Consider the following 19,660-nt stretch of genomic DNA (forward strand, 5'->3'; position numbering starts at 1 on the left):
TAAGTTAAGCGATAGGTAGGTAGTGCCTGAGCTCTGGTCTGGTCTGTGCTTTGCGTGCGATACCGCTGTGGCTGGCGTGAACCTACCTCCTACTAAGGTAATGTACCTATTTATCCTGCATGTGGCTGTGCTTGAAACGCGTCTTCACGCGTTTGGCTTTCGCTAGAGGTAGCGAAGGCCCATTGCAACCGCCGTTGCCCCCCTGCGAGTGACCCCAGCTCGCCCACCCACTCAATTTGTTCACTACCTTGGTAGGTAGGTACGGTCCATCGCAACTCTCCATCTATCTGCTCTGCTGTACTACATCGAACGAACCCCAATAAACAATCTCGACTAAAGCGCCATCAGATTCCTCCATAATGGCGTTGCGCGAGTTCAAGGCACCTGTCAGCTATGAGAAGCAGCAAAGTCAGTAGATTTATTTATTTACAGTATCAACACCCCTCGCTCGCAACGCTAACAACCCATGTAGATGCCTTTCAGGAGTTCTTGACAGGATTCAAGACATCGCCCGAGCAAACGATCACAACTGCGCTAGGAAATATCACCATCGGAGAAGATGATCTCGACGACGAGTATGACTTTATGGATGAGGATGGACAGGACGCCGCAAATCAACGTCAACAAGCCAAGGAACGCCGTGCTCCTCAGTACAAGTACAAGAACATGCTGCAACAACTTTCCGATCGCACAATTGACGAGGCAACAATCGACCTCGATGACCTATCGGCAGTATGAGGCCCTCATTTTCTATATCTACATCGGCTGACAGTTCATAGTGGGAGAGCCAAGCGTTCGAGGGCGAGGAGAGTCTGAGGCTTGTGGACTCTATTGAGATGAACACAAAACACTACGTCGAAATTTTTTCGAGGGCAGTTGACGAAGTGATGCTTCCAGCAAGTGCAGATACCACGTGAGTACCCAAAAGTTTATCGACAAGGCATCGCATTAATCAGTAAGCAGTTTCAAGGATGATGTCCTCGACGTGTTGATGGCTCGACGACAAGCCCGTAACCGAGAGCTTGATGAGGCTGCTGAACGTGACCCAACTGCTGCAGCCGACAAGTTCCCTGCAGAGCTCACCCGCAGATACACTCTGGTCTTCAAACCTCGATCCGGCACCTCTAGCCAGCCTTCAAAGGCATTAGCAGTACGACAAGTGCGCGGTGACCACTTGGGTCATCTTATCACCGTTCGTGCAATTGCTACTCGGGTCTCTGATGTCAAACCCATCGTGCAAGTCAGTGCATACACTTGCGATAGATGTGGCTGTGAAATCTTCCAGCCTATCACTGACAAGCAATATGGTCCCTTGACTATGTGTCCTTCAGAAGACTGCAAGCAGAACCAGGCCAAGGGTCAACTCAACCCTTCTTCAAGAGCCTCCAAGTTCTTGCCTTTCCAAGAGGTCAAGGTCCAGGAAATGGCTGAGCAGGTTCCTATCGGTCAGATTCCTCGCAGTCTTACAGTTTTCTGCCACGGAACCCTTGTCAGACAGATCAACCCTGGTGATGTTGTTGACATTTCAGGCATTTTCCTCCCCACTCCTTACACAGGATTCAAGGCCATGAAGGCCGGTCTACTCACCGACACTTATCTGGAGGCACACCACGTCCTTCAGCACAAGAAGGCTTACAGCGAAATGATTGTCGATCCCACGTTGGTCCGTCGTATCGAGAAGTATCGCCAGACCGGTCAGGTTTACGAGCTTCTCGCCAAGTCGATTGCCCCCGAGATCTTTGGACATCTTGATGTCAAGAAAGCTCTTCTGCTGCTTCTTATCGGTGGTGTGACAAAGGAGATGGGAGACGGTATGAAAATCCGCGGTGACATCAACATCTGCCTAATGGGTGACCCTGGTGTGGCCAAGTCTCAGCTTCTCAAATACATCTCAAAGGTTGCCCCTCGTGGCGTCTACACATCTGGCCGTGGAAGCAGTGGCGTTGGTCTTACGGCTGCTGTTATGCGAGACCCTGTCACCGATGAAATGGTGCTTGAAGGCGGTGCTCTTGTTCTTGCCGATAACGGAATCTGCTGTATCGATGAATTCGACAAGATGGACGAGACTGACCGTACCGCTATCCACGAAGTCATGGAACAGCAAACCATTTCCATCTCAAAGGCCGGCATTTCCACCACCCTGAACGCCCGTACCTCCATTCTTGCTGCCGCTAACCCTGTCTACGGACGTTACAACCCTCGTATCTCTCCAGTTGAGAACATCAACCTACCTGCCGCACTCTTGTCTCGATTCGATATCCTTTTCTTGCTTCTTGATACCCCTACGCGCGAGACAGACGAGCAGCTTGCTAAGCACGTTACTTTTGTGCACATGAACAGTCGACACCCCGACATCGGCACTGATAATGTAGTTTTCAGTCCTCACGAGGTGCGGTCCTACATTGCTCAGGCCAGAACCTATCGACCTGTAGTTCCCGCGAACGTGTCAGAGTATATGATCAAGACGTACGTGCGCATGCGAGATCAGCAGCAGCGTGCTGAGAAGAAGGGCAAGCAGTTCACTCATACCACACCTCGTACCCTCCTGGGTGTTGTCCGTCTGGCTCAAGCCTTGGCACGCCTACGATTCAGTAACGAGGTTGTCCAAGATGATGTTGACGAGGCCCTTCGACTGGTCGAGGCTAGCAAAGAAAGTCTCAACAACGAGCTCGATGCTGCACGTCGCAACTTGAGACCCACAGACAGGATCTACAACTTGGTCAAGAATCTGGCTGAAACTGGCCAATGCCGCCCTGAAGACGCTACGGATGATGATGAAGACCTTGGTATTGAGCTGAGCATGAGTAAGGTCAGGGACCGGGTCTTGGCCCGATTCACCATTGACCAGTGGCATGATGCCCTTCATGAATATACCTCAGTAAATGTAAGTTTTCTAATGTGTACCTCAGATCAATTATGACATCTAGCTAACGACGGCTTTTTTTTTTTTTTTTTTACAGGTTTGGCAAACTACTGGCAACGGTGCTAGACTGGTATTCGTGGTCGTTGGCGAGAATCAGGATAACGACGAGGGCTTTTAAGTATCCCCTAAAATGATGTGTGGTTTCGGCGTTTTGGTAGCACTAGACAATGAGATTAGTTACGAGCTACAAACCTTTAATCCAAGTGCAATATGGATGAGCTGGCGTCCTAAATCTTAGGGTATAAAATAAATAGCCTAAGAAGTCTAGTCTAAGTAGCATAGCCTGACCTACTAATTTCGTCTCTTATGCTTCCAGCGGCCAATTTTCCGATACCCTAAGGACAAACACGCAGAGGGAACTGATATATATATGCTTTGTAGGTTTCTACTCAGACACTGATATTGTACATTTATAGGATAGATTTACAGTCTCATTTGCATCAATGACGCACGCTCCATCTCACCAACATTACCATGGCCTCCCACTGTCCACTTCTCGGAGACTGTACGTGAGTTCAGCACATGGCGGAAGAGTCCGCTCGCGCCCCAATACTCCATCAAAGAGCGGGCCTCATCCTTGCTTACGCCCTCAAGGCGAAGAACCCAGCTGTTCCTAAGGGCGTCGTACACACGCTCGTCATACTTGCGCTCATAAGGATTAGGCTTGGGAACCTCACGGCCAGCTTGGCCAGCCTCAAGCTGAGAGAGAACAAGCTCTTGTGAAGGGTGATGGTGACTGTTGTTCTCGGAGGTGGCGGCGATGACGGCACCGCCGTTGGGCAGAGAAGCCTTGCCGGACAAAGCATCGACGAAAAGACGCACCAGCTTCAGCTCATGAGCATGAACCTGCTTGAAGGCAGTGTCTCGGTAGTCGCTGATCTTGTTGATGTGAGCAAGACCGTCGAGGGCAAAGAGCACGGGGGGTCGGCCAGGCAGGGTGAGTTCTGTCCAGAGGGCCAGGAGAGTTGGCCAGGCATATTCAGCTTCCTTTGCGCTGAGGGCCAGATCGGCCAGGGTGGCACCCTTCTTCAGGTTGGTAAACTTAGACCAGTCCTGCTCAATGTTGAGCTTCTCAAGAACGACACGGTTGGCCCTGTAAAGGCTCTGGATCATCTTGAGGCAGTAAATGGGCTGAGAGAACTGTGGTGGTTCAGTATCAGGAATAGGAGAGTATTCAGTGTTGCCGTTGGTCAAGTCTTGGCCTGTTTTTAGGTTAGAACTGCATTCTCAATAAATGGCGGAGGGATCTGTACCTTCGGGAATATGGAATACCACCCAGTTGTTAAGAAGAGCGTAAGACATAGCCTGGAGCATAGTCATGCTTTTCCCGGACAACTTGCTTCCCGTCAACACACACTTGAGAGCCTTTTTCTCCTTAGCCGATAGTTCAAGCTTCTTCATCAGCTCGACTGTCTCCTTGCGCAGCAGAACATGGGGTTTGCGGAACAAGTTCCAAGTCTGTGTCGTCTTAAAAGCCTCGAGGGCACGCAGATGATCCACCACCTGATCAGGCAAAGCAAAAACCTTTCCAGCACTAGATTCTTCGGTCATGTTGGTAACATTCAAAGTTTCGAGGCCTTGAACAGGCAGGGCACTGTTGTTGCTGAGCTGAATGCGCTTTCGGAAGGCCTTGCGCTCGCCGGGCTGAGGTTTTCGGACAGGCGTCACATTGGCACGCTTCTTATACGACTTCTTAACCTTCTGGGGGAGATCTCTTCGGCTCTTAATCGGCGGGGGAGCTGATACGGCTAGAACCGAGCTTGTAGTCGAGAAGGGAGCGAGTAAAACGGGTTGAATTCGAGGAGCCCGGGGAATGGTTGGCCTCATAAGGCATCGGAGGGTATTGGCGGAGGCCATCGTCCTTAAAAGCATCCCAGAAATGTGGATTCAAGGGACCTTTTATTTAAATTGGTAAATTGGACGACGTCTATAGTCGCATTGGCGCCAATTGAGCCGGTTCTTGGACGCTCGTCTCGCGGCCGTCTTGAGCTGAGGTTATATGCCACTCTCGAAAATCTCGGAGCATTAACGACACGCCCCCAAACGTGCAAGGATGAAGAGCAACGGTTATATCTGATTGGTTGGTGGGGTAAGTGGTCGGAAAAACGACTGTCCATCGATCCGACATATCTTATCGCTAAAGAAAAAAGATACTCTAGCAGACGGCTAGGAAAAAAGTTCCCAAGCAGCAACATCACTCACGATAGGCAGTTTGCGACAACGAACCTTAAAATCGTCCTGCAGACTGACGATAGCAATCGGTTGATATCAACATCCAATTACCTAATCCCGGTCTCACCTTATTAAATACCACAATGTCGCTCCCAAGCTCCAGGCCAAAGTTGCCCGTCGCAGTCGAAAAGCCCACGCCATACACTTTCGACCTTGGCCATCTCCTCGCAGAGGACCCCAACCCAGTGGCCCTCGATCGCGAGAACCTTGAGCAGTCCCTCGCCGAACTTGCCCGTGACGGCGCCCAGTCTCTTATCAACCAGTTTCTTACCACATGCCCTCTCAGCTCTACCTCCGAGGGCGTCCTGCTCACCCTCCCAGCGCCGAGCACCCGCCTCCCCCGTGAGAAGCCCGTCCCCCAGGTCAAGGCTCCTACCAAGTGGGAGCGATTCGCCGCCAAGAAGGGCATCAAGCCCAAGACACGCGAGCAGCGCCGCAACCTTGCCTTCGACGAGCAGACTGGTGAGTGGCAGCGCAAGTGGGGATACAAGGCCCTGAACAAGAAGGGCGAGGATTGGCCCATTGTAGAGGTCGACATGGAGGCCGAGAAGAAGAGAAAGGAAGGTACCACCATCCGTGGCGATGGCCGAAGGGAGCGCAAGGAGAAAGTCAAGCGCAACGAACGCTTGATGCGCAAGAACAAGGGTATTCCCAAATAAAGCATCAACGGCTATGGAAGAGCAAGGATTGGGCCCTCGGTATTGTGCAGGCACTGGTCAGGACTATTGCTTTCGAGCATGTAGCGGCGTTCAGGACTTTGGCGTTTCAAATCGGCATCTAAAAAAGCTAGGGATTTTGGAGGGTTTAGACGTTCAGCTTAGACGTGAAGAAACGTTTTATTACACCCTTCGACTTCTGCTATGTTTCATCTATACCAGAAAATGTATGCTCAGTTCCATGTTCAATTCTTTGTTATGCTATACCACTTGCTTAATAACTATCTAACTATCGAGGTTTTGCTGTAATTATTTTTACGGCGTAGATATACGGCACAATACTTAGGTCGAGACAGTCGATGTAATGAGGTTGAGTATATCTTGCACGAAACTTGGACAGACCTGCCAAAGCCCAGGTTCATTTATGTTACTTTAGAGTTCCTTGTGATTACTTTCGGCTTCAGAGCCCAGAACTGCGGTATGTTCGTAGGAACTGTTATCTTCCATATTCGACTCCGAGGGACTCCCTGCCTTCGCTACATAACCACCTTTTCTCCTAGCTCCTTTTAACACGACGCCGATTAACAGCCAGCTTAGGTACCACCAAGCTGAACAAAGTGACAAAAAGCGTCTCATCAACTAAATCAACAGAAACAAAACAAAAACGCTAAAACTTCAAACAAGGTCCCCCGGTATTGGGTACAGCACAACCCTCCTGGACGATGTTCTCCTCAAAAATGCAATGGGGTATACCAAGCAACAAATAAAGAAAAAGAAGAAGTGCAAGCTGAAAGATTTTACTCGCTTGGGAGTTATCGATGGACATGCTCGTCTGAAAGCTTGGTTTGATTGCACATCTGAAAACTGCTAGGTTACTCTAGAGAAACGCCAGCGTTCGGAGCAACCAGATCGTGCAATAAAGACGAAAGACGAAAATCGTAAGGGCATGACGTCGTAAATTGGCTCTTGCTGTGTATGTGTAGCCACGTACTCCATCATGGCGGACAGCCCAATGAACAATCGACATCGGCCTGCTTTAAGCAGCATTGCTGCGAACCGATCAGGCAGGCCTTAGTAAAACATAGGCCAGGACATGCTCGAAATTGTGAGAATGTCTGTCGTATATCGATTAATCGTTGGACAGCTTCGCATCGACAGCAGATATGACGCAAGTATGCCCGCAGCTCTCAGCGGGCAATTAGCAATTCTGAACCTCAAAAGCCGAGGGGCGATAGAGGCATGATAGGCGATAACGGTCGAATTTCGCTCGAGCGACTTTCTACCTCGTGATCGTTGTTGGTGTTGGCATTCAAGGTGGCTGGGGCAGATGAGTTGGTCGAGGTGACGCTTCCACTCGAGGGGGATATCTGGAGCTGTTTTTTCTTCAGCTTTGAGCTCTGATTGCCTGGGCTATGGCGGTCTGACTGTTTGCTGCTCCCTGAGGAGGAAAGATGCTGCCGATCATCCTCCGACTCTTCTTGGGGTCTTGGCTTTGTCGGTTCCGCTAGACCTCGTGGCGGAGGCTGATCAAAGATCACGTATTCCTCCTCGATGAATTTGGCCTCATTCTTGCAACCTCTCCAGCAATCACGCCAATCGCATACCAAGAATTTGAAGCAAAATGCGTCAATCTTCATACAAGGCTGAAAGCAGATGCAAAGATTCCTAAAATCCATCTTGTTTTTGTCTGAATGAGCCAAGAGAAGACTGAGGTGGCATGTGATGGCAAAAAGAAGATAATAATTGAAAGGGGAGAGGTTTGAGAGCTCTTCAATGAGAAGCTCGGGGACTTCTTCCGAACCTGCGCACTCCTTTGCAATTCGGTCTTGTGCCGCTTTTGGGAACAGCTCATCGGGGAGCTCTCGCAACCATGCCTTGAGCATCGAGCCAATGATGTTAATATCGTATAAGTCACGCTCATTGAAAAGATTCACATCATACTCTGTTCTGGGTTAGCAAAATCTCCAATGTTAGTAGCGATGTAATAAACACTTACGCTCATCAAATTTGCGTTGCCACTTCTTGATCTGGGGGCCGCTGCCTGGAACACGGTAAAGACCTTCAACTTCACATCCCTTATAGTTCAGATAGTCGATGGCTCTCCATGGAAAGGCGGGCATCCAGAATTCCGTCTTATCCCTTGAGTCCTCAAGGCGCTTCGAAATTCGTGTCAATCGTGTTTGTTCAACTAGTGGTAAGTTGATGACCTTGAGCTGATAGTGCTCGTCATCCAAAGCGTCCTTATCTTCTCGACCACCTCGCCCACTCTTGAAGAAGCGATCGCTTAGCATGCCAGCGGCGCGAGTTCCCGAGCTCTTCAGGCCATTGAAGAAAGAGCCCCCGTTCTCGTTTAGGGAGGATGGCTGGGTTTTTGGTTCCTTGTTTTGTTGTGCTCTTCTTGTTGAAGATGTGTCTCGCGGCGCGCGGTCCTCAGATCGATTGCGGACTGCAGAATTCATCATGTCTCGAAGTGACCGATCACTGCCTTGGTTTCCGGCTTTGTATGGTACAGAATTAAGATGCAGTTCAGGCTCGTTGCCCTGGCGAGGGGAATTGAAGGGTTTCGGCTCAGGGCTACCGTCCTCCTTGTCGCGATTGGACCGGCTGCGATTCAAAATGCCAAAAGGTTTAGATCTGCCTTTCCTCACTGAAGAGTGTGGTGAAGCAGCCTCGTAATCACCAGCAGATGATAAAGATAAGTCGCTTCGTAAAGGATCGGCAGAATTAGGTTTGTGAAGAGTGTGATCGGGGTACGCAGAATCGGATTTCTCTACACGGTGTCAGTAGTTGGCCATGACCTCAATATGTGTGCTGTAGCCAAAGGATAATAGATCGTCCAACCCCAGGCTTGGCTCCTTGCTCACGTACCTCCTTGTCTTGGTCGATTAGTTCCGTCACTACCCCTCGACGTTACCTGGGCTCTTGTCTCTGTCTGCTTGCGACGGTGGACATAGGGCTGAGATTGGTTGGAAGCCTTGGATTGTTTGTTAAAGTTGAAGAAGCCGTTCTTGGAACCCTTCTTCTGTCCGCCCGAGGTAGGTGGTCGTACTTGGGGCTGCGAAGAAGTTGCAGTTGTCGCGGGTGGGTCAGGTAGTCGCTCTTCTAACGTAGATGAGATGGAAGGATAAGTCGAGGGGTCCTCGCGCGTATGTCGCAAGGGTGGTCGTGGAGTGGACTCTTCTCTGCTGCTCCGTTCGGTCGACGCTGCGGAAGTCGATGGTCGTTGTGCAGTCGCAGGCGCTGATGCTGATGCTGATGCTGACGCTGGCGTGGACGATGAGGGTGACGATTCTCCTTCTATGGTTACAGCTGCCAATGCTGCAGTCGTGTGTGATAAGTTCTTGTTCTTTTGCTTTCCAGCCTGATTTCTCAAGGGTGAGAATCGACTGTGGAAAGGAGAGGAGCGGGGAGAACGGGGCGATTTGGACTCGACTGGCGATGCACCCGGGGAAACGGTTTCAGCAGTTAGTGGGCTGTCTTTGTTGCGTAAAGCAGCGTCGGAATCGGATTGGGCTTGGGCTTGAGTTTGGGGTGAAGACTGAGACGAAAGTGCCAGCGGCTGTGGTGCCGCCTTGCGACCCATTTCGAATTCTGCCTATTCACGGCGCAGTCTCAGTCTCAGTCTCGGTCTCGGTCGCAATCACAATCGCGGAGGCAAAGGCACTGTAGACGCGGGCCCTGCTTCGCAAGCTCCCACTGCCACGGTGGGCGAAACGGGAAGGGGTCCCAAACTGCGGGCCAGGGGGAGGGAGGGAGTGGTCTGCTGTGGATGGATGGATAGACGGATGGCCGTTCTGTTTTGCTCTGAGCCGATCTTGTTGCGGGTCGCAGGGTCAGAGGTGACGGTAAATCCAGCCTGAAAGAGCAGGCTTGGAAGAAGGAACAAAAGAAGTCACAAACAGACAGTTTAACAGTGTAGCAAGGAATGGAGTCGGGAAATTTGATAATCGGAGGCCCGCTGGAGCAGTAGAGAAAGAGGTGGGCGCGTTGACGTTCCGTTCGCAGTATTGGCGTTGGTTGGCACTGTACCGGTGCTGGTATGGTTGGTATGGACTGGAGGTGCTGTATATTACAGGTAGCGGAGCGTTGAGGTACCAATGTCAGGGGTACCCGACACTCAAAGCATGGGGTAACTTATTAAGGTAGAGAAACTAGGTCCAGTTGACGGATATAGAAGAAAGCAAGAATGTATAGTGTGGAAGAAGAATGAAGCTCAGTTCAACATGCCGTCTTCGAAAATACCTGATAAAGGAAAAGTCTCGTGGCCGCCTTGCCTACTACCTACCTATCCCCGCTGTGCTCTGCGCTGTACATCATGGTGCGGTGTGGTGCTGTGCAGTGCGGTGCGGTGCAGTGTTGACCTGGCTCGAAGCTCCAGTTATGATCCGTATGATCATATTAGGTAGGTAGTCCATAATACCAACACTACTGTCATGGAATCAATCAATGCCCGATTGTAGGGCCAATCTAGTGGGCAACAGAAAAGATGGTTTCTAAGCTTGAGGTGCAAAAATAAACAGCCCAATAGTTTAGTCGTAATAGTTGGAAGCTAACTTAGTAATTTCGTCTCTTATCCTTCCAACAGCCAACTTTTCTGATACCCAGGCCAATGCTAATGCCGGTGATATGTGCCAAAATATCCGAAACCAAGCCCCAAAGGCCCAGAGCAAATCAGAGCTGGCTACACAACAGTCGGTGGCCCCGAAAGTTGTTCCCAATTGACTGGATAGCAGTTTGTGCTGCTGACCGCTTTCTGTTGATGCCACACATGCGGCGGGCGGGGCGCCTCTATTCACAGGTCTAAACTACCTATGTACAGTGTTGTCAAGTGTCAGAGTAGAGCTACCTGTCCACTAACAAGGCAGGTCAGTATGCTAATATTCTCGAGTGCGCAGCTAATGATCTCTCAGGGCTTGGAAATATCCTAAAAAAGCAAGGGACAGGATGTGGAACGTTGCACGAAAGACCAGGAACAAGGGACGAACAAAGACAAAGTCTTGGCGTTCCTCGACTAGGGGTTCAGTTGTGAGGGGAATTCGGCAGTGGTAGCATTCAATAGTGTCCAAAACTGCCTATCTGTACCCGATGATGGATGTTCGGGCAGATTCTGATCCAGGCACAGGCACAGGCACGACGCCTTAACTACCTAGGTAGTTGGTGGACCTACGGATGTACGTAGTTGTTTATGGATGGGCGCTAATGTTAGTAGCATGAGTGACTTTCCACTACTGGTCAACTCCATAGACTGGGCAGTCCAACCAAAGCCATTGGATCCTATTTGAATCGGGCGTTGCGCGTCTCGGGTTACGTACGTGGGCTTACTTACATACATACAGCCCGTAAATATGTAAGTATCATGTCGGCGTACGAGGCTGAAACCAGCTACCACACACGAAAAAGTAAGTGACAAAACTGGCTATCGAGGAAAAAGAAACCCGATTCGATGGCACTTGATTCCAGTCTACCGTAATAGTACTGCGATGAGTCCGTCCTGGCAACCCAACCACAACCCGATTTGCAGGCTAGATAAACTGTGGATGCGGACGTCATCTTCCTTGGTATGTACTATTACCCTGTAAACAATACGGAACGTTGAGGCCATCCTACCCCGCTGCAGCAAATTGGCAGATTGGGCGTCAACCTAGGGGTTAGTCTACAGTACTGTGCTTCATCAACGTGCCTTGTAAGCTTTGATTCATTTCTCCATTTTCATCCCATGAAAAAGGCCAGGTCTTGTAGTGGCTGAGTAGCTATAGGATTCGTGTACCTGAAAGCCAAGAAATAGTAAGGAACCTCGATATGAAACTAGGTAGAGAGAACCCATGCATCTTTAATCTACTCGATACCAGATGGTTGAGTCTCGAACGAAAGAATAAAATTATATGTCGGTTATACGACCCTGTTTACTCCGTAACTAATAAGGCGAAGTATGATATCCAAGTGAACAAGTATCGCACCATCATAACCCTAACCCAATATGTCGCTCTTTTGGAGCTCAAATCCGATGCCTAAATGACTGGCATGAGTGGCGTTTAGATTGCCCCTGTCGAGGGGCCATACCATGTAAGTATAAGCTTTACTGTCTGCTTAAAGTCAAATTTCGATTAATACCATGATGGCTAGTAGCGGCTTTCTCTTACGAGATGAGCCTGGTGAGGCCTCAGCAGGTATAATCAAGATGCTCAGAATACGAGGCCTTGTAATGAAATCAACCTCGGTCAGAACACTATATATTACGCGTCCTCATCTATGCATCATTCGACTGTTCCATGAAAAGTTTGATATCCAGAGCGCCAGCCATCGGCCGGGTGCTTCCGAATAAGTGATCACGTAGCCAAGACCTGACAAGCATTCAACCCTTGTAAGGATCTCCCTGCCACTCAGGAGCATAGGGGACTTACGTGTTGAGATGAAACGTAGTGCAATGGATCAATCTTCGTCTCATGTGTTGTCAATGATATCATCCTTTACTACTTCAGCCTTATCCGAGCAAACGATACAGATGGCTTCCAGAATCGTCTTACTAAGCTCTTGTTCAGTCACGGAGTTTGCTTCGGTAGGAAATTAAATTGTTAATCTGTCATGCTGTAGAATAACATAGTAATTCATCATCTCGAAAAGTGCACATGGGATATGTATGCCATATGTATATATATCTCTCTTGAACAAATTGCGGGATCGACTACCACTGGCTCCTATTCCAGTGTCGAACACGAGTTCACAAACTCAACGATTTCCTTGTTGAACTTTTCCGGCTCTTCATAAAATAGCCAATGCCCAGACTCAAATACTGATGACCTTGCAAGGCCCGGTTTCGATGTTTCCACCCGCTTAACAGTCTCGAGCATCCCCTCGAGTGGAAAACAGCTTGATCGTCTGCCAGCCATAACCAAGGTGGGAACTGTGATTGTTTCGATGGCTTCGCGGTGATCGTAGCGAGTATGATCTGCCAGCAGTCGTGCCAACCAGCTTTGATCGCAACGAGCACTGATCTCCGTGAAAAACGTTTCGTCCTTCGCCTGTTGCTCTGCTGAGACCATGTCTTCTTCTCTAGGGGCGTGTCGATAACCCAAACATCCTAATGTCAGATCCAAATGCGCCGCTTTGGAGTCGTGGATCCAACTATACTGTGCCGATTGCATCGTCTTTTCGTCGTAGCATCCAGTATGTGCCTTGGTTTGATCCCACTCATCAAACGCCGACCGATCTTGTAGGGGTGCCTGATCAACAAAAACGAGTCCGGCAAAATCGCTACATCCGAACAGTTCAACGTACGTCCAGAGGACTGCAGCACCAATGGAACATCCGACAGGAACGAGGCTGACGTTGGGTGCTGACTTGCGAATGTGTGCGACGAGGCCAGCAAGATCAACTGCCAATCGAGCAACGTGATATCCTCCTCGAGTTCGGTCAGAATCCCCATGGCCACGCATATCAGGTGCTATGACCCAGTGGTTCTCACTCAGAGTCGTGAAATTGCGGGCAAAGTAGTCGCTAGAACCGCTGAAGCCGTGCATGAGCAATACACATTTCTTAGGCGCCGCCCCCATCAGTGGTACAGACGTCTTGAAAGCAATCTTGCAGCCATCATTGGTGATAAAAGATTCCTGTTGCATATTTCCTGTTGTGTCGACCTGTTGCTTCTCTCCCTTGTTTGGTTCTCAACGTGCAGGTGATATTGACGAAGGGATATCTGGGTTACTTGTGTGGAGTGTTCCACCTCAAGTCAAAACTCTGGGTATCAACGTGTACTCACTCGAAATTTCCACGATCCCTGAGTCACTACAATCGGAACTCACAGTTTGCCGTGATTAAAAATCATGCAACGGTGTTTACACTATATTCTAAAACTACCTACCTACCTGTATATCAAAATTGTGTATCATCATCTTGGCTGGTGAAGCTCCTCCTCACATTAACAATTCTGAACTGTGAAAGAAAAATAAAAGCTCCAATACATCTGTTGTACCCATTTGTATACATGTTCTCATTCCCAGAATCTAACGTAAACCTACATTCTACAGACAAAGCATCGCATCACTCGTTATTATTAAACTGTGTATGTGTTGGGCGCTCAAGGGTAGGTAGGTGATCGTTGGTTTGGCCAGGCAACAGACGACGCTTACGTAAAGACCCGCTTGCCAAAAAATCTCTATGTCAACCCCAACTCTTTTCATCAATTTCACTTCATCTTTTAACACCATGGCCCAAGCCGGAACAGACTACAAAGCGCCGGAGCTCGTTGTCGACGCTCATGTGAAGTACGTCCAAAGCTTGGATACAAGGAAAGATGAGCTCGATTACTGGCTTACCGAGCATTTGCGACTCAACGGCCTGTATTGGGGATTAAATGCTCTCTATCTGCTTCGTCGGCCGGATGCCCTCCCACGACAGGATGTCATCGATTTTATTCTCTCCTGTCAGCATGAAAACGGCGGATTTGGTGCAGCGCCAGGTCACGACGCCCACATGCTTTCCACAGTAAGTGCTGTGCAGATGCTCGCTATGACGGATGCTTTCGACCAGCTGGAAATCAGAGGCAAAGGCAAGGAACAGGTCGGCAAGTGTAGGTGTCTTTGAAGGGCCCATAGTGCTTTCGATGCACCAACTGACTACATATAGTCATAGCAGGGCTGCAAAACCAAGAAACCGGCACGTTTGCTGGAGATGAATGGGGCGAAGAGGACACTCGCTTCCTGTACGGTGCTTTTAATGCCCTTTCACTGCTCGACCTCATGCCTCTGGTAGACGTTGATAAAGCCGTCTCTCACATCACCGCCTGTGCCAACTTTGACGGCGGTTATGGAACCGGTCCCGGTGCGGAGTCGCATTCAGGCCAGATCTTCACCTGTGTCGCAGCGCTTGCAATTGTCGGGCGTCTGGATCTTGTGGACAAGGAGAAACTCGGCCGATGGCTGAGTGAGAGACAAGTCCCTTGCGGCGGCCTTAACGGTCGACCTGAAAAAGACGAGGACGTTTGCTACAGTTGGTGGGTGTTGAGTAGCCTTGCCATAATTGAGCGCACCCACTGGATCGATCGCGATGCATTGATCGCCTTTATTCTGAAATGTCAAGACACTCAGATGGGTGGTATTTCCGATCGGCCTGGTAACATGGTCGATGTTTGGCATACCCAGTTCGGTCTGTGCGGCTTGAGCCTTTTGGGCTATCCGGATCTCGAGGCAGTCGATCCAGTGTACTGCATGCCAAAGACCATAACAAAGAGACTTATCGGTTGATTGCTACAATTCTACATGTGGCACCTTATTCATCGCTTTTGGCAATGGTGTTAGCCACCACCCTCTGGCCATTCTTAGCACATGCTTACGACATTGTTCAGTGATAGCATGTGTATATGGTTGAGGGAAGAGGAAACTGTTGGTTTTTTCAGGGACATCGCTTGTTACCCCGTGGTGTTAGTCCCGTGAAGTCCTTCAGACATTGATATCTAAGATACGCATGATGCTCGCCAATAGGTGTATTAGGGCGACGGGAATCAATACTGGACTGTTACATAGATAGTTTTTCATTATGCTCCATAAATACCATTTTGACCAGCATACTACACGTTTTGCTGTTAATTCATTTGATGTTCAAATCAATTCGTTCGTCCATTATTGTTCTCTCAAGAGGTTCAAACGCCGCCCCCTTTCCGTAGCCACAAACGCGCACCTTCACACAGAAGGCCAAACCCAGGTACATATTTAGTTGACTCCCTGATTTTAACAAAAAAAGACAACTGCGACTGGTAGGAAGATAAATATCGTTTGTCATTCTCTTGTACAATCAGCACCTTGTCGCAGCACAACGCACACCTCCTTTAAAGTAGGCACCTATTTTTTAATACAAGCTTGCACTAAGATAATAACTACCTCCTATGCTTTCTACGACAAGTTTTATCATTATTTCGTTATTTCAATCACCAGAACTGGTATTAAAGAAACGTACCTGCCTGCCCAAGTATGCTGTCCTGAGGCCCCTGAGGTTGTCGGTGGCGCCTGCCTGATTCTGCTGATTCCTTCCTCCTGGACGTCAGGTCTGGTGCGCACCCCCTCTTTCTTCCCTCATTTTTCTGATTTACCCCAGACTTTGGGTCTTCCCATCCATCTTGAATTCCCTCCACCTCTGAAGAAATTGTTCTTAAGGATATCATCCCATGCGCATCAAGCGACTGTTCTTTCTGCGAGCATCCCTTTAGTTTCTCCACGACAACTCTTGCAACCCTTCGCAAGGTCAAACTGACCTGCATCGTCAAACCTGGTGCCTTCCGTTGACGAAGCATATCGGAGGGATTGGTAGACATTCAGTTGCTTCAGGCACTCCTCCTTCTGTGGTAAGTCAATAAGCACTCTCTTATTACTCTAGGCAAGCACCATCCATGCTCGTCTCTGATCTCACTAAGCGCTGGCATTACCGCTGGGTTTGGAATAGGAGGAAAAATACCTGTGCCTGGATTAACTCAATTGCACTGCAATGTTGAACATTTCCCCTGAAGCCATCCGCATTTCTGGCTGACGAGTAGATATCTACTATTAGGTGCCATCTACAGTAACCATTCGTCGAAGGTTACTCAAAAAGACAGGAAACTTCAAGATTGAGGTCGGATAGAATTGGAGATTGCATTCGAAACCTCCAACGAATTTCGCATGGCCTACTGAGGACTTCCATCCCAGCTTCAAGTGTCATACCGGCTCCTACATCCCACACCAGGAGATATGATCTGTCTATAAGTTGGTTTCAAGGCCGTATCTCATCAAACGGACAAGGCTATCTGTTGTACCTGAAATTGTGACTTGGACGCAGTCTGCCTGCTCCGAGAGATGACCTTCGAAACGAACGAAGCCAATTACCTTTGTTGAACCCCTCCCAAGACAGCAGTTCGTGACACCGAGGTATGCGAAGAAAGCTGGAGTCGTTGTGCAATTTCAATCATCGGTACACCAAGCAGGGATAGCTGAGCCTTGACCCTTTAGTCGAACTCCGAATCAAGCCCTTCAAACTTCTGTTCTACTCTCCAACCGCCACACCTTCTGTGCTCGATTGTTTATTACCTACCTCCTATGATACACATTCGAACAGTTGTGAACGGTTCAAAATAAAGAGAAGGAAACGACCGTAAGCAATTGCCTTGAGAGGGGACAAGTATGGCTCGAGGCAGGAAGCAAACCAAATCGACTCCGGTAAGTACCTTCCCATATAAACCATTCCGCGTCTTTTGCTCCCCTACTTTCTCTTGTTGTACTCCGAGCACCCATCTTGACTTGTACATGACCTGCTATTTTTGATTGTCAGTTCGTATCGACCTCGGACTTGACCCTTTGCCCTTACTACCTATCTACTGCCCTCATCTTGACCTGGCGAGCACCCCTTTCCCGTTCGTCCATACCCGAAGAGAAGAGCGACACTTGGCCATTGATTCCGCGGTTAAGAATCTGTTACAATCACAGTATATACCTGTCTGATCAAAGAAGTTATTCATCTAGTCATGAATGAATGAGAAGTTGCTAATCAGTGCATTTGAAATTCAGGTCATGGCTCCCCCAACGCTGTCAGGAGACAACCTGGCTAGCTCTACAAACCGACAAATTCCACTCTCTTGTTTCGTTTGCCCCGAAACCCCACGGTTTTCAGACGTATCACACCTTCTCACACATATTGCATCCAAAGGACACCTGCATCATGAGACCCAAACAAAGCTTAAGGCCCATCAAGACATCGCCGCTGCGGTAAAGCTTCAACGTTACGAGGATTAGTACTCCCAGAACGGCATCGAAGGGCTTCTAATTGAGCGAATGAGGGCAAAGCAGTTGAAGGAGGAGGCTCGCGTCAGACGCAATCAAGAATACCAATTTTTGCCCCCAGAAAAGGTTGTACTGCCTCGTACACGTTAGAAAGGGACATGGTGCTGACAACCACTAGCTGAACAAGCGGAAGATGAAGCAGGAGATGTCGATGAGCCCGGCAATAAAGCTTGAAGGGGACGAACTCATGAGAGATTTCCCAATCTTCCCAGGACTTCTAGATATCGAACCGGATAACAACATTCAAGACGAATTTGTTTTGGGAAATGACTCGATGTTATTGAAGGGCCAAGTATGGCCAGGAATGGGAAAGATGGATCTTGCCGACGACCAGACGAGAAAAGCCCGAAACCAAAAGAAGCCCAAGTCTGTCATTGATAAAATGAAGAAGGCATCTGAGTGCATCGAGCCTACCCAATTTGTAATGAGCTCGAAGCTTGAGGTAGAAAGGACAAGGGACGTTTACGACGATACTTCATCTCCTATTCCTGGCCAGGAGGAATCAGTATGTGCAACCAAACTCAGGACTTTCAATTACTAATTTCACCAGACACCACCCAAAAGGGCCCCAAAACCCAAGCGAAAGAAGGCAACACCTCTTGCCGAAATATCTGGAAATATTCCGAAGCAGCGACGAAGGACTGCCCGTGGTCAGAGGTCTAACGCTGGGAAGTCAACGCGCTCCAAGAAGGAACAGGAGCTTCAGCATGAGCCTGAAGTATTGCCATCGCCAAAACGAAGCAGGGAGGTCCAGGATGTATTCCGCGACGACGTTATACGAACAGGTAAGTGTCTCATTAGGAAGAAACGACTCCTATTAATGCGCAATTCAGCTTCTATCAGTGAGCCTCCGCTTCCTCTGAATCACGGTAACCACGGGTAATACCACACAGATCCTCTGAGTATCATGTTGTTGACCTGAGAATTAGATTAGAGCATCGTAACAAACACGGGACTCGGAGCTTGAATGGCTTCTTTCACTCGAATATCGTCTCCCCAACGCCGCAAGCGAGAGGTCTGGCATCTCGTCACCTACAAGCCAGGGAAATACTAAGTTCGCTTCAACCCGACTCTTTCCCTCCAGGTATGTTGAGTCGGTGTAGGGAGCCTACAGTTGACACTAGATATGCTCACACAAACTTAGGTTCTTTCAGCCATGCTGAAGCCTCTTATGCGATGAAAGATGCTACAATCTACAACGCTTCATCACGACTTCCGTTTGTTCCTACAGACTATAGTCAATTCCGAGAGTCAGGCTCAGACCATTTGCGCACGGCAGCAAACTACGGTTTCCAGTTGAAACTGGAGGAATACCCGGGATCACATTTTGGAGACCCAACACAGGGAACGAACAGCCCGTATATTGGCATAACTGGAACTAATCCTCTTTTCTCGAATGACCGGCCATTTCTGAATTCGTACAACCAAAGAGCTCCGAACGCAGTATTCTCCCCTCTGTCATTCCCCCCTGTCAACCAACAGCCAGACCATTCACACACTGGGCGAGATACGAAGCAACAAACGCATATGTGTGAGACCATGGAAGCGAGTGGCCTTGATGAAGAGCAGGAATTGAATTTCAACGGTTCATGGAGCCTGCACGATGCCGACAGCGACATGGGTTTTGCCCACGGATCAGCGATGGATGATCAGCAGATCTGAACAAAAGACTTTGGAAATCGCCTCGAAGACAACCGACAACCCATTCTATACTCCGATAGCAAAGGAATGACGGAGCCGACTTGCTAATCGGATCATGAATCTAAACGAACCATCATATCAGAACACAATTATGCACTGGTTCCTGGTCTCAAAAACAGTTGGCGACTTATTCAGTGTAAGAAGCTTCTGACCACAGCCTTCAATCCCTAGAACTAGCTGGTTGACCATTCCCAGAACACTTAGATCGCACGCACATCATATACGGCGCTTAATCCCGGAATCCGACAATTAAAAGTTTTGGTATCATATCCTTCCTTTTGACCGATTATAAGAAAACAGCAAATGGGCAGAGAAACAATTAGGAGCTTCGTTGAACCCGGGACAAA

The 19,660-nt window shown here is 49.0% G+C and overlaps 7 protein-coding genes across 7 annotated transcripts; 4 read left to right on the top strand and 3 right to left on the bottom strand.

Moving 5' to 3' along the window:
• The first annotated feature begins 225 nt into the window (after positions 1–225).
• Positions 226–3,156, top strand: EDB82DRAFT_505178 (MCM2/3/5 family-domain-containing protein). Its single transcript, XM_025727080.2, has 5 exons — positions 226–408; positions 473–732; positions 780–913; positions 964–2,884; positions 2,961–3,156. The coding sequence occupies exons 1-5, from the start codon at positions 360–362 to the stop codon at positions 3,039–3,041; spliced, it is 2,445 nt and encodes an 814-aa protein (XP_025581583.1). The 5' UTR covers positions 226–359; the 3' UTR covers positions 3,042–3,156.
• A 190-nt stretch (positions 3,157–3,346) lies between these two features.
• Positions 3,347–4,780, bottom strand: EDB82DRAFT_526640 (mitochondrial 37S ribosomal protein mS29; the record flags this gene model as incomplete). The annotated part of the gene is made up of 2 exons (XM_025727081.1): positions 3,347–4,125; positions 4,177–4,780. 2 exons carry the CDS (start codon positions 4,778–4,780, stop codon positions 3,347–3,349), a joined length of 1,383 nt encoding a protein of 460 aa, XP_025581584.1.
• Positions 4,781–5,238: 458 nt separating this feature from the next.
• Positions 5,239–5,814, top strand: EDB82DRAFT_431192 (ribosomal biogenesis regulatory protein; the record flags this gene model as incomplete). The annotated part of the gene is made up of 1 exon (XM_025727082.1): positions 5,239–5,814. One exon carries the CDS (start codon positions 5,239–5,241, stop codon positions 5,812–5,814), a length of 576 nt encoding a protein of 191 aa, XP_025581585.1.
• An 802-nt stretch (positions 5,815–6,616) lies between these two features.
• On the bottom strand, positions 6,617–9,394 carry EDB82DRAFT_558068 (uncharacterized protein; the record flags this gene model as incomplete). Its single annotated transcript, XM_025727083.2, has 3 exons — positions 6,617–7,753; positions 7,808–8,581; positions 8,680–9,394. 3 exons carry the CDS (start codon positions 9,392–9,394, stop codon positions 7,026–7,028), a joined length of 2,217 nt encoding a protein of 738 aa, XP_025581586.1. The 3' UTR covers positions 6,617–7,025.
• Positions 9,395–12,386: 2,992 nt separating this feature from the next.
• Positions 12,387–13,503, bottom strand: EDB82DRAFT_505190 (Alpha/Beta hydrolase protein). The gene has a single exon (XM_025727084.2). It carries the CDS (start codon positions 13,425–13,427, stop codon positions 12,507–12,509), a length of 921 nt encoding a protein of 306 aa, XP_025581587.1. The 5' UTR covers positions 13,428–13,503; the 3' UTR covers positions 12,387–12,506.
• Positions 13,504–13,980: 477 nt separating this feature from the next.
• EDB82DRAFT_505192 (terpenoid cyclases/protein prenyltransferase alpha-alpha toroid) lies at positions 13,981–15,381 on the top strand. The gene is made up of 2 exons (XM_025727085.2): positions 13,981–14,377; positions 14,434–15,381. Exons 1-2 carry the CDS (start codon positions 14,014–14,016, stop codon positions 15,048–15,050), a joined length of 981 nt encoding a protein of 326 aa, XP_025581588.1. The 5' UTR covers positions 13,981–14,013; the 3' UTR covers positions 15,051–15,381.
• A 1,574-nt stretch (positions 15,382–16,955) lies between these two features.
• EDB82DRAFT_477294 (uncharacterized protein) lies at positions 16,956–19,274 on the top strand (the record flags this gene model as incomplete). Its single annotated transcript, XM_065608086.1, has 6 exons — positions 16,956–16,991; positions 17,340–17,537; positions 17,731–18,117; positions 18,163–18,397; positions 18,547–18,696; positions 18,757–19,274. The coding sequence occupies 6 exons, from the start codon at positions 16,956–16,958 to the stop codon at positions 19,272–19,274; spliced, it is 1,524 nt and encodes a 507-aa protein (XP_065463891.1).
• Positions 19,275–19,660: the final 386 nt, after the last annotated feature.

Source organism: Fusarium venenatum (assembly GCF_020744135.1).
Source record: "Fusarium venenatum strain MPI-CAGE-CH-0201 chromosome Unknown EDB82scaffold_3, whole genome shotgun sequence".
NCBI lineage: Eukaryota > Fungi > Ascomycota > Sordariomycetes > Hypocreales > Nectriaceae > Fusarium > Fusarium venenatum.